The following is a 13,648-nucleotide window of genomic DNA, read 5'->3' as shown; positions in this document are numbered from 1 at the left end:
TTGGATTTCATGAAAACCTTTAAAATGCATCTCTGCCTTCATTTTTCGATCGATTGAGTGGAAACTTTAAATAATCGGATCCGGACTGCCGTTGTCAATGACTCTGGCACGCACTTGTCCAATCAGGTTGGGGAGTCTTGGCCCCCGGATAATCACTGCTAGCAGTTTTAATTTTGTTTGTTTTTTACCTGTGACTTGTGGTTGTTGTTCATGTTGCTGTTGTGGTTCTTGTTGGGGGTCGATTTTTGAAACGTGCAGCCATTGGTCGGACAGCTGTCAGACCGGGCCCACCCGCATTTGTCGATTGACTTAACCCACCATGGCACCCAGCCAAAATAATATGGCTGCCATCTTGGTTTTCTGGTCGGCCAAAGACATCAGGCCTGTAGTCCTCTGCTTATTATACACTACATGGTTTTGTTCCGTCAGATTTCCATTGACTGTTTGGGCTGAGTGTTACTCACGATGAGGCTCCCGAAAAATCAAATCGTATGTCGAATAAAAATTATTAGTAAGGTTTAAACAAGCGCGTCAGTCTGCGCCTCCTAGAAAAATAGCTTTAAGTAATTTTTGAACGGCCCCATATTGGGTGGCTTAAACAATCCGTGACCATATGACGAATCATCTCGTTCTGGTAGATTCGTGGTGGAGGCTTTTCATGGATGAGAGGGTGTTGAGTTCATCTTTTATTGGCACATTAAATGTGTGTTTCCCAATCGGCCCGTTACCAGATTTAGTGTCAGGTTGTGGCCACAGTGCAGTCATTTTTAGCTCACGTGGAACGAAGTTCAGGTCTGTCCGTCCGTCCATCCGTCCGTAAACACTTGAAACTTCTTCTCTGAAACCGCTGATGGGATTGTGACCAAATTTGGCACAAATGATATTTGTTGCGTTGTGACTAAAGTTTGTTCACGGGATTTTAAAAAAATCGGGGTCTAAGGGGGTTTACCGAGGGTCAAAATGGATCCAGGTATGACCCCCAAAATAGGAATTTGCTTTCTTTTCTGAAACTACATAAACAATTTCGATGAAACTTGATCACAACCTTCATCACCCGTGATGCACCGAAGGTTTTTCATGGCACGAACAAAATCGAAGTTTACCGGGGTCTATGGAGGGTCAAAATGGGTCCACGTTTGACCCTCAAAATAGATATTTGCTTTCTTCTCTGAAACTACACACACAATTTGAATGAAACTTCACCATAACCTTCATCACCCATGATGTACCAAAGTTTGTTCACGGTATTGAAAAAAAAATCGGGCCCTGAGGGGGTGCATGGGGGGATTTTCCCCCAAAATAGGTATTTGCTTTCTTCTCTGAAACTACACACGCAATTCTGATGAAACTTGACCACAACCTTAATCACCCGTGTTGTACCAAAGTTTGCTCACACATTTAAAAAAATATGGCCGTGAAGGGTCTCCTGGGAGGTCGCCCCCCAAAATAGGTATTTTATTGTTTTGTTTGTTTAAAGTCTTATGATTATGTTAGTATGATTCTACATGCTGCCCTGTATTCTAGAAACCATTCAAATTGGTTTAAAATACCTTTAGTCAGTGCAGTATACTGTTTGTTCTTCAAGGTGTGCACCAGGGATATTACCGCTATGTTTGTTATAGGATTGCTCATTGTTTCAAAACGAACTAAAGGATATTGAAGTTTGAAAACGAGTTGATTCTCAGTCCTGTTGCAGAAATGTCTGGTAAATGTGTAAGCACTGGCAATCAGCGTGCCACATGCAGTCTACTGCCACCCACAGAACGAGGAGGCCATAGAGAACGTGTTCCACGAAGCAACTTTCAAATCGTATATTTTCCGTCTGCGGGTAAAAATGGAGCATTACAACGTGAGTTCATTTATCTCTTGCCATGTCTTTAATGTAGCGCTCTACGGATCCTTGTGGGGCTAGTACAAGGATCGCATGGAGAATAAACACACCGGGGAACATCTGTACACGTGTATATGAATTACAAGGACATTCGTAAACGATGGACGATTCAATGTAGTTTATGAGATTTGAATCTAGAATCCTCTAGAATGAGCAATAGCCTGAAATTGGAACATTAAATAGAGCACATCTAAAGTCTTGGAATGCTTATTTGAGGACACATTTAAGGGGTTATACAACTGGTCCTCCAACAGCTGTTATACGACTGACCGACACACACACACACACACACACACACACACACACGCATGCAGAAACACACATGCACACACAAACACACACCTCCACAAACACATGCACGCACACACACACACACACACACACACACACACACACACACACGCACACACACAAGCACGCACACAAGCACGCACAAACACACACCTACACAAACACACGCACGCACGCACAAGCACACACACACACACACACGCACACACACATGCACGCACAAACAAACACACACCTACACAAACACATGCACGCACACACACACACACACACACACACACACGCGCACACACACATGCACGCACAAACACACACCTGCACAAACACACGCACGCACAAACACACACTGACACGCACGTGCACACCCACACATACACACACACACAGACACCCTACACAAACACCGTACACAAACACCCTACACAAACACCCTACCTAAACACCCTACACAAACACGAGGTCCAGCTAAGAGCTTTTGAAAGGAAACACTCTGGGGACTCGTACACGTGTATTTGTGTTCATCGAGTGTATTTGTGTTCCTGGCAGGATGAGGCGCGACTCAAGGCCGTGATGGTGGATGTGCACGCCATAGATCATTGCGAGTACGGCCGGAAGCTCATTATGGATATCCGCAACATGGCCGCCTGAATGACAACTCATTCTACATATCGGAGACATTAAAAATAGAAATAAAACATTGTGTGATCATTTAAATAACACAAAGACACGACTCACTTGTATTCTTTCCCAGTAGGTGAGGCTCAGATCTGACATTTTGAACAAAGAGTAATAAAAACATCAATTTTGAACCTCTCTTTCGGAGCCTTGTTAAGTCTGTTTTTGGTGTATGCTCCCCTTCCTTACCTTACCTCACCTCACCTCACTTAAAATGGCACCATGGCCGAATACCTCAAGTCTGTGTTTGCTTCCAAATCTTGTGTCCTCAATCCCTCTCCTCTCTCGGTACCGTATGCGGGTGTCTTCTGATACCTCAGGGAGATGGATGCCCCTGCCTTGCAAAACCCCAGGTCACTTATGGGCGAGGTGTAGTACCTGTCAGCCCCCCTTACCAGGGTAACGGGTCCGCAGCCATGTGGTTTAAATGGCAGGTGGCTCTGCACATCTGGTGGATGAGAATCCAGTCGACTCCAACAGCATGGGCGGAAGAGGGTGAATTCCCCCACGGCAGAAGGATGGAGAGGAGTGGCGACCCCCATCTATAACACAAACTTACCCGTGTGTACCAGCCATAGAAAGGCAATGCCATCATTGCCCGAAGAGACTCGACATCATCCTCTCTCGGTACCCTCCCTTCCCAGTCCCACCCAACTGCTCCCGGACCCTGTGCCTTTTGCACCTGATAAGGTGGACACGTTTCGGTCAACCCTCGACTCGAACTCTGCTACTGGAAGGGACGGCGTCAGCTCACGTGTCCGAATAATCTGCTCTGCTGCTCTTTCCCATCCTGTCGCTGCCCTTTTCACCCTATCCCTATCATTTGCACTTGGTCATCTTCCATATGCTTGGAAATCAGCCAACATCATTTCCTCACATAAAAAAATGTACAAAACCGCTTCTTTTAACTACAGACCTATCAGTTTTAGGTTACACTACCCTGGACATGCTGCTTCTCCTCCCAACAATGGATGGAGGCCCTCGATGTCAGACATGAGATCAGGACCGTCTCTCTGGACAAAACTCGAGCTTTTGATACAGTCTAACATCCTGCCTTACTCTTCAAACTCTCTGCTTATGGCATCCAAGGCCACCTCCACACATGGCTTACTGACTTCCTCTACTCTCGTAGCCAATGTGTGGCTCTCAACGGAATCCCTGTCAAGGCTGGAGTTCTCCAAGGCAGTGTTCTGGTCCCAATCGTATCTATTCCTGATCTTCATAAATGATCTCTCTGACTCTACTTGCTGATGACACTACACTCCGCCATGACAACCTCATCCGTCAAATAGGCAAGCAGCATCCTCGTCCATCTCTTTAGATCTTGATAGAATCACGAGCTGGTCCTAAACTTGGAATATGTCATTCAATGCTCACAAATATCCCTCTCTCTTTGTCTCTCCAGAAAGACTGTCTGGTGAACATCTGTATGTTATCTGTCTGTATGTCTGTTGTCTGTATGTTTTCAGGATCAACTTCATTCTGCATAGATATTCTTTGGTGATTGTTTTGTGCATTTGTTTGTGACATATTTGGTGGCCCTCTTCTACTCCTAGGTATTTGTATGGTGCTTCGTTTGCTAACGTTGTTGTTTCAAGGTCAATTGTTATGTTGTCTGTTTTTGTTGGTTTACCTTGTACAAATGTGCACCTGGTGTCAAGATTCCATTTGAATGTCCTCGGTAAACCGTTTTACTAGTTTTAGCTGTTCTGTCAATTTTTCGTCATTTGGCGAGAAGAGCTTTAAATCATCCATGTATAATAGATGTGTCACCTTTCCTATTTCTTTGAATGTTCGTCTATTGGTTGATCGGGTGTATCCGTGTCCTTGTTCATTGATAATAATAATAATAATAATTCATTTATTTTGTATAGCGCTTTTACAGAAGCCCAAAGGCGCTTTGACAGAGTGGCAAACATAATGCATAACAATACATGAAAACAACAATTGCAAAAAGACAAGAATCAATAGGGAAATATTTAAAGCAAAAGGAGGGAGAAGGAGAAGAGATAGTCAGGGGTTAAATGCTGTGGGTTGAATGTTGAATGCAGCGTTGAACAGGTGGGTCTTTAGTGATGTTTTGAATGTGGTGAGTGAGGAGGAGTCTCTGATGGTGTGAGGTAGTGAGTTCCAGAAGGTGGGAGCAGCGATGGAGAAGGCCCTGTCCCCCCAGGATCTGAATTTGGTCCGGATGGAGGGGGTCAGGAGGTTGGTACCAGCAGAGCGGAGGTTGCGGGTGGGAGTGTGTCTGGATGTGTCTTGTCTTGATGAGGGTGTCTTGATGAGGTTACTTAGTGGGTCCAGTGCCAGACAAAACAGAAAGGGGGGAAAGGTCGTCTCCCTGAAAGATTCCACTCCGTATCTTCACATTTGGTATTTCGATATGTGTATGTGTACGTGAACGTGTATGTGTGCATGTGTGTTTGTGTGTGGTGTGTGTGTGTGTGTCCTCCTCGACGGGTTAGAGTCAGCAAAACCCATCAAGCCACAGGAACCTCCTCATCCCCCCACCAAAGCCGCCCACAAAGCTGTTGTATTCGCCACGTTACTGGATCTCACCGAGCTCGGTTCCCTCCAGGTAGAACATGGCATTAAGGGAGTCGTAAAATCTCGAGTTTTCATTCTCAGCATGATGAGGTCAGAAAAACCCAGCAAGCAGCCAGACCAGGCAGCGTCCCAGATGATCCACGCGACTGAGCACCATGTGCGCGGCCCTCTGCCTCATCAAAGCTGCAATACACCCAGAAGTCAGCACATTTGGTGTATTCATAGATTCCACCTGGGTCTCTCACATCCTCAATGGACGGAGCCCTGCAGGAGGAGGTCATGATGTGGCAGCCTTGTGCCCCAACAAAGCTACCATGCACTTCGAAGCCGTCGCAACTTTCCTTTTTCTCACCTTGGTCTTGGTGTGTGTGTGTGTGTCTTTATGCATGTGTGTGTATGTACATTTGTGGCTAAAAATATTGGCACCATTGCACATTTTTCAAATAATGCACCATTTCTTCCAGAAAATTGTTGAAATAAAAAAAATCTTTTGTTATCCACATTTGTATTTCTTTGGTGGTTTGCAGTGGAACAAAACAAACAAGCGTTACGCCTTGGTCCCCCGGCGGTGAAGTGATGTGAGTTGACAAAGTGGAAGACGCAAGGCGGCCATCTTGGATTTTGACGTGGCGACCCAATTTTCAATAGCGTTCTTCCTTATGCCTGGATACACCCACACACCAGATTAGAAGTTAGTAGTTCGTTTATTTTTCAAGATATTTCGCTCACAACGTTCAGATATACGTATATATATGGTGGCGGCAATCTTGGATTTTGACGTGGCGACCCAATTTTAAATAGCGTTCTTCCTTATGCGTAGATACACCCACTCACCAGATTAGAAGTTAGTAGTTCGTTTATTTTTCAAGATATTTCGCTCACAAGGTTCAGACATATATATGGTGGCGGCCATCTTGGATTTTGACGTGGCGACCCAATTTTCAATAGCGTTCTTCCTTATGCCTAGATACACCCACACACCAGATTAGAATTCGGTCCTTCGCTTACGCACGCACGCACGTCCGCACGAACGGACGGACGCACGCACGCATGCACGGACGGACGGACGCACACACATGTAGGGGAAAACCATAGTCCCCCTTTTGCTCCGCGGTGCGACGGGGGACAAAAAGCTGAAAAAATTACTAAACTTGGCTTATTCCACATAGAAATTCCAAAATGGCCCGGACAATATTATTGACACCTTTTAGAAGTTGTTAGAAATAATTAGATTTCAAGCAGGTGATTCTCCTTTACTTTGGAATTGAACTCACCTGTGGTGAGATGCAGGTGCCTGCAATATAAAAATCACTCATTCAACCAGTTTGAATAGAGAACAGGAGTCATTCTGCTGTTTTGTGTCACTGTGTGTACCGCAATGAGCATGGATAAAAGAAAGAAAACCAGAGAATAATTCAGACAATTATTGTCTGAGGAGGTCAGACAGAAGAAGTTTGCAGCCATGCATGGACATTGGACAATCTCAAGGCTACAAGTCCATCTCCAGAGACCTTTATGTTCCTGTCTCCACCGTACGCAATGTTATCAGGAAGTTTAAGGCCCATGGCACTGTAGTCAACCTCCCAGGATGTGGTAGCAAGAGAAAACTTCATTGAAGATTGCAGCGAAGGATTGTTTGAATGGTGGAGAAAGCACCTCGATCAACTGCCAAACAGATTCAAGCTGACCTTCGGACACAAGGTATGACAGTTTAAACTCGCACCATCTGTTGCCAACTCAATGAAAGGGGGTTCTATGGTAGGAGACCCAGGAGGACCCCACTGCTGAGAAAGCCCGACTGGAGTTTGCCATAACACCTGTACAAGCCAAAATCCTTCTGGAAGAATGTCCTGTGGACAGATGAGATCAAATTAGAGCTTAATGGTAGAGCACATCATCTCTATGTTTGCAGTGAACAAATTGAAGCCTTCAAAGAAAAGAACACCTTCCCGACATTCAAACATGGAGGAGGTTCGGTGATGTTTTTGGGTTGATGTGCTGCCTCTGGCACTGGGTACCTTGAATGTGTGCATGGCATCATGAAATCAGGAGATTACCAAGGAATTTTGGAGCGCAATGTTCAAACCAGTGTCAGAAAGCTGGGTCTCCGTCAAAGATAATGGGTCGTGCAGCAGGAAAATGACCCCAAGCACACTTCAAAAATCACCCAGGATTGGTTCAAGACAAGACGCTGGACTGTTCTGAAGTGGCCAGAAATGAGTCCACATATAATTCCCATTGAACATCTTCATCTGAAAACAGCAGTTAGGAGAAGGCACCGTTCAAATCTGGGAGAACTGGAGCAGTTTGCACAAGAAGAGTGGGACAAACTACCAGTAGAGAGGTGTAGGAAGCTCATTCATGGCTTTCGGAAGCACTTGACTGCAGTTATTTTGTCCAAAGGTTGTGCTACTAAATATGATTACGTCTAGGGTGTCAATAATTTTGTCAATGACATTTGTTTTTATTTTCTGATTTAAAAGGACATATTAAGTTCTGAATCAAAAACAAAGTTTCTGTAATATTAACAGTGAAATAAAGTGGCCAGAGGAGGTCAGCTCTTCTCTTCTCGCCCGTGGCCAAATAAGCTGGCGAGGGCCAGCTTAGCGCCCGTGAACGCCTCGTCCATCTCCTCGGTCCAGGCGATGTCGTGCTTGGCCGGCTTACCCCTGAGGGCCTCGTACAGGGGGCGCATGAGTTGGGCGGCGTGAGGCACGAACCGGTGGTAGAAGTTCACCATACCCAAAAACTCCTGCAGGGCCTTGACAGAGCGGGGGCGCGGGAAACTTTTAACGGCCTCCACCTTGGTCGGCAGCGGAACGGCCCCACGCTTCGTGATGCGGTGTCCCAGGAAGTCGCCGGAAGCCACGCCAAACTGGCATTTCGCCGGGTTGATGATGAGGCCGTGCTGGCTGAGGCGCTCAAAAAGCGTGCGCAGGTGAAGGAGGTGCTCCGCCCGGGAAGTGCTGGCGATGAGAATGTCATCCAGGTAGACGAACAGAAAGGTGAGATTGCGCAGCACACTGTCCATCAGCCGCTGGAAGGCCTGGGCCGCGTTCTTAAGGCCGAACGGCATTCGGAGGAACTCGAAGAGGCCAAAGGGTGTAATTACAGCCGTCTTAGGAACGTCGGCCGGCCGGACAGGTACCTGGTGGTATCCCCGAATAAGGTCGACCTTGGAGAAGATCACCCACCCGCCAAACGGGCAGAAAAGTCCTGGATATGCGGTATCGGGTACCGATCGGGGGTGGCGGCGTCGTTGAGGCGGCGATAATCGCCGCACGGTCGCCATCCGCCACCCGGTTTGGGTACGCTGTGCAGGGGCGAGGCCCACGCGCTGTTCGAGCGCCGCACAATGCCCAACCACTCCAGCGCGTCGAAATCCGCCTTTGCCACGGCGAGTTTGGCAGGGTCGAGGTGACGAGCCCTGGCATAGACCGGTGGACCAGTGGTTGGGATGTGGTGTTCGACGCCATGTTTGACGGCGACGTCCGAAAACGTCGGCCGCGTGAGGGCGGGGAACTCAGCAAGGAGGCGGGTGAAGTCGTCCGCGGCCGGGAGCGCGCAGGCTAGCGCCGGGAGCGCGCAGGCTAGCTAGGAGTGGGCGCGAAGAGGTGTGTTGAGGTGTGCGAACGACGAGTGTGTGCCAAGGTGTGCGGTGGTCAGGTGTGTGGCGAAGTCTGTGAGCGGAATGAGTGTACCTGGGTGGTGTGTAAGAGGAAGTACAATAACGGCGTGTATGGAGACACCTGGATGTGTGAATGAGGAACAGAACACGTGGTGTGAGCCTGCAGGTGAAGCATCGACGTTAACCGGGTTAGCAGTTAGACCGACGTTTAGCTGATGCGAGCCCCCGGTCCGTGCCAGGCTTCGGGTGCTGCGGGAACCAGCGGGGATCGTAATCATGGCGGTTTCAAAAGAACCGCCGTGCGTGATCCGCGTCGGGCCTCGCTCTGCACGGTCGCGTCCGTGCTCCGCTAAGCGGAGCGGGCGGCCCGGTGCGAGGGAAGGTAAGAAGGGTCGGGACGGCGCCCCCTCGTGGGGCGGCATTCCGGCCGGGCGAGATCGGGCCTTCGGGCGGGAGACCGGAAGGCTCCGCGCCACGATGGGCCATGGAACCTCGGCCCGAGCATGCCTCCTCCCCAGAATCGTGAATGCCGGACGGACACAACCTGCAGGCGACCAAACCACCCGAATTCATTGCTCGGCTTTGGAAAGCTGAGTTTTAATGAGGTAATGACGTACCGAGAGGCTCAGATATAGCGGACTGTGATGATAATAGTGTTTTGGATCCGAAATTGAGAATTGTGAATAGGATTGGCAAATTGATGGGTAAAATGATTGGCAGTGATTGGCAAATTTTGATTTGCAGGAAATTGGATGGCAAAAATTGATAGTAGAACATGCCCGATGTGGTGGGATGGCAACTCTGCCATCCCTCGCACACGGGGCACATGAGCACTAGCTATGGGGTTTATGGCAGTGTAAGCTCGCTGAGGGAGGGTTTGGATAAAATGATAGGGATCTAGAGAAGATTGACCATAGGTAACTGGAGATTTAAGTAGCGACATTATACCTGTAGTGGGGACGTGGAGAGTAGGGTAGTTGGAATATTATGACGAGGGAGCGCAATAATGCAAGGGGCGACGGGGAAGCGCAAGTTTTAGAAGGGCACCAGGTAGATCAGATGATGCCGTGTGTGTGAGAATCTTTGCCGGTGAGCATGTTGAGCAAATGAGGCAATGCTCGTGAATGGTGCCGTGTGAGTGTTGAAAGTGTATTCGGAAGTGTATTGTGAAAAGTGTGAGGTGATTGTGAGTTGTATTGAGAGTGGAAGTGTATGGAGCAGCGTATGAGGAATAATTGTGATTGTGCATTGTATTGAATGAAGAAGCCTGGGAGGAAGGAGGGTGCAGGAGGCACCAGGTGTGATTGCACAGGTGTGCAAGTGAACAGGTGTATGGAGCAGTGTATGACTGAGTAATGGTGATTGTGTGTTGTGTTGAGCAAATGGTCCTGGAGGAAGGAGGGTGCAGGAAGCACCAGGTGTAGGAGTGATTGCACAGGTGTGCCAATACAGGTGAGCATGGTTGTATAGAATAAATGGTATGGAATATATGGAGTATGGAATGTATGGTGTGGAGTGAGTATGGTGGAAACTGTGGAGTGGAGTGGATGGTGCGAAGGTGTGTATGGGGAGGATGGACCCCATCACGAATACCCGGGGAGGGTAGTTTAAGAGTTAGGTAGAGGGTATAGGTAAATTGTGGTTGGATATTGGCATCTGTGGTGCGTGTGGAAGAATGGTGTTTGGATGGGTGCATTAGTGACATGGAAATGGCTGGGCGTGTGGCCTGTTAGTGTGTGTAGTTAAATGGGCACTCCGCCACTGTGAGGATGTCGGCCAGGTGAGGCCGCAGGTGGGCTCTGGGAGCCGTTAGAGTTGTGGATGGGGCCCGAGGATCCGGAGGACAGACCCGGGTAGCCCAGTGCCAGAGAGGGCACCGAGGGGGTAAGCGCCAAGGAGGGCCTTCCCCAGTTAGATAGGTTAGGTAAGGAGCAGGTAAGCACGGAGGCAACTGCAGTGGTGGAGGTGTGCAGGTGGGTAGACCTGCTGGGAGAGCCACATGACCCAGTCCTGAAATTGTGCAAAGGCACAGGGAGTTGAATCGGGGGAGACCCCAAATTGATGAAGCACCACAGTTTGGTCAATGGGAATTTGGTTCTTAAAACCGCATAGAGTAAAATGGCCAATGGATTGGCAGGGAAAGACCCCGGGTCGTGTAAAGTGTGTTAATGTCATTTTGAAGGTAGATAGGATTGAAATCTCCTCGCACCATCTGCATCCACTCACCTGAGGCGACGAAACTCCACGCCATGCCATGATTTGTTTTTATTATTTCTGTGCAAATGTTTTGAGGATGTAAGACGCATCATGACGTGGGTGTGATATTGTGTTGTTGTTCCATCTCTTCCTCCTTAAGAGGGATTGATGATGAATTGGTGATGGCAAATTTTGGATTAGAGGGATTGCGACGAATTTGGTATAGGGGATATATGGGGAAGACGTGACATTAGTGACGAATTGGTAAGGGTGTCGATTTTGTAAATACGGGGGTAAGGGGCAAGGGTAGAACAGGTGACAGGTGGGGTGACGTACGATAGGGATGAGCTTTTCTCCGCTCAGTCTCCAGGCGCACCTCACCTTGCATTGCCTTCGTTGATGTGTACCCCTGTGACTTTACCCCTCGCTAACCTGTCATCTCTGTCTTCCTTCCCCGACCCATGGATCGTGCTCTCTGGGCACTGAGGGGAGCGTGCGGGAGTCTGCCATTGTGTGCCCGAATCCCCGCAACCAGCTGCCTGCATCCACGCACCACTTATGGACCACAGTCTGTGGCCAAGCACCACTTATGGACCCCAAGTTTTGGGGCCTGGCCCCTCTGCTGGGACTGGCAATTGCGGCCAAAAGATCTTGCTTGCAGACCCGGTGAGGTGGCACCAAGCCCACAGGTGAACCACCCATAGTCGGCCCCTGTGGGCCATAAATACCAAGTACAAAAAGTTTTAATTAAAACAAAAGCTGTGTCGATGTTACACAATGCCTAGATGCAGCTGTGCCTATAACGTCGATGTTATAGGCACAGGACATTCCTATTGATTCGATTACTTGATGTTATTTTTGTGCAAAGTGAAAATATATCTCGGCAATTTCCCGTGTGTGGCGACGAAATTTTAATATATCTCGGCATTTTCCCATCTGTTATTTCAGGCGGTGTATGACTGACCATGCCGCGATTTAAAAAAAAAAAAATCTCGGCAATTTCCCGTGTGTGGCGACACGTGAACGAAGCTATGCTCCTCTCTCCACATTATTGTGACGACGTATAAATTAAATATTTCATCGTGACGATTGTCATCAAATGGACGAATTTTTAATATATCTCGGCATTTTCCCATCTGTTATTTCAGGCGGTGTATGACTGACCATGCCGCGATTTTAAAAAAAAAATATCTCGGCAATTTCCCGTATGTGGCGACACGTGAACGAAGCTATGCTCCTCTCTCCACATTATTGTGACGACATATAAATTAAATATTTCATCGTGACGATTGTCATCAAATGGACGAATTTTTAATATATCTCGGCATTTTCTCGTCTGTTATTTCGGGCGGTGTATGACTGACCATGCCGCGATTTAAACAAAATATATATATATCTCGGCATTTTCCCGTCTCTTATTTCGGGCGGTGTATGACTGACAATGCCGCGATTAAAAAAAAAAATATCTCAATGGACTTGAAGTTACAGGCCTTTGAGAATTCATTTCGTTCTATAAAGGGCAACTTTCATCGGATTTTCTTCCCGTTTTTATTCAACCGAGTCTAAAACTATGTTAGCGACTGTGAAAAATGAAATGATATATCGAATTTGATTTGAAATAAAACTGTGTGAGAGAGGAAGACACCACGGGCCTACAAAACAGGCCTCAAAGCTATGCGAGTTAATAAAATGGTGGATATTTGTTTATATGAAGCCTCTCCCAAAATGGGTGGAGCTATGGTTCCCAGAATGGGTGGAGCTTTGAGGTTTTGTCTTCTCTGCAAGAAGAAGAACAAGAACAAGAACAAGAAGAACAACAACAACAGCAGAGGGCACTCTATTAGCAGCGTCTGCGACGCGGCTAAAAAGATGGACGCGTTGTGTGCCTTTTTATCTTTACAAATAGGCAGCAAGCCACAAGAAAGACAACAACTGGAAGAGACGACGGCCAGCAGAGCGGACCAGAAGATCCAGATCATCAGTGTGTTTTTTTTTTTATTATGTAATGACTGTGCACGGGATTGGTGCTTTTTGTGTTGATTGGTGTTCTTTGGTGTTTTGGTGCTCTTTATTGGTGCTGGTGCGTCGATGCAGTGCATGCTGTCTCCTCCCCTCCCACAGGATTTTCTTTTTGTTTCCTCCAAAAGAAATCGCAGGTCCTGGGTTGCCTTTTGTAAATAGTCCAAATAGTGTAACTTGTAAATAATGCTCCCCACCGTAAATGTATAGTTTGAAAACCATTCCGCAATTCGGTTAGCTGTGGGCGTGAATCCATTAGGTAGGGTGCAATGCAACAGTGGGACATACCTATTTGTGTTTTAAAACTGTCGCACTCCGGGTCAGATTAATTGTAGAGGGAATTTGTAGAGGGTAGAGGGAACACACCTGTGTGTCACATTAAGTAAAGTTTTATAGGCCCG

General features: G+C 47.5%; 1 protein-coding gene across 1 annotated transcript in view; it reads left to right on the top strand.

The window, feature by feature from the left end:
- LOC137440035 (replication protein A 70 kDa DNA-binding subunit-like) overlaps positions 1–5,903 on the top strand; it is a 172,423-nt gene extending 166,520 nt beyond the window's left edge. Inside the window, exons 15-17 of the mRNA XM_078768297.1 lie at positions 1,763–1,849; positions 2,729–4,686; positions 5,130–5,903. Coding sequence (XP_078624423.1) covers positions 1,763–1,849; positions 2,729–2,830 — 189 coding nt within the window. The 3' untranslated portion in view covers positions 2,831–4,686; positions 5,130–5,903. The remainder of the gene's footprint in view (positions 1–1,762; positions 1,850–2,728; positions 4,687–5,129) is intronic.
- The last annotated feature ends 7,745 nt before the right edge of the window (positions 5,904–13,648 follow it).

This window comes from Myxine glutinosa, chromosome 14 (genome assembly GCF_964187855.1).
Source record: "Myxine glutinosa chromosome 14, kmMyxGlut1.1, whole genome shotgun sequence".
Lineage (NCBI taxonomy): Eukaryota > Metazoa > Chordata > Myxini > Myxiniformes > Myxinidae > Myxine > Myxine glutinosa.
This window is presented reverse-complemented; position numbering and strand designations above follow the sequence as displayed.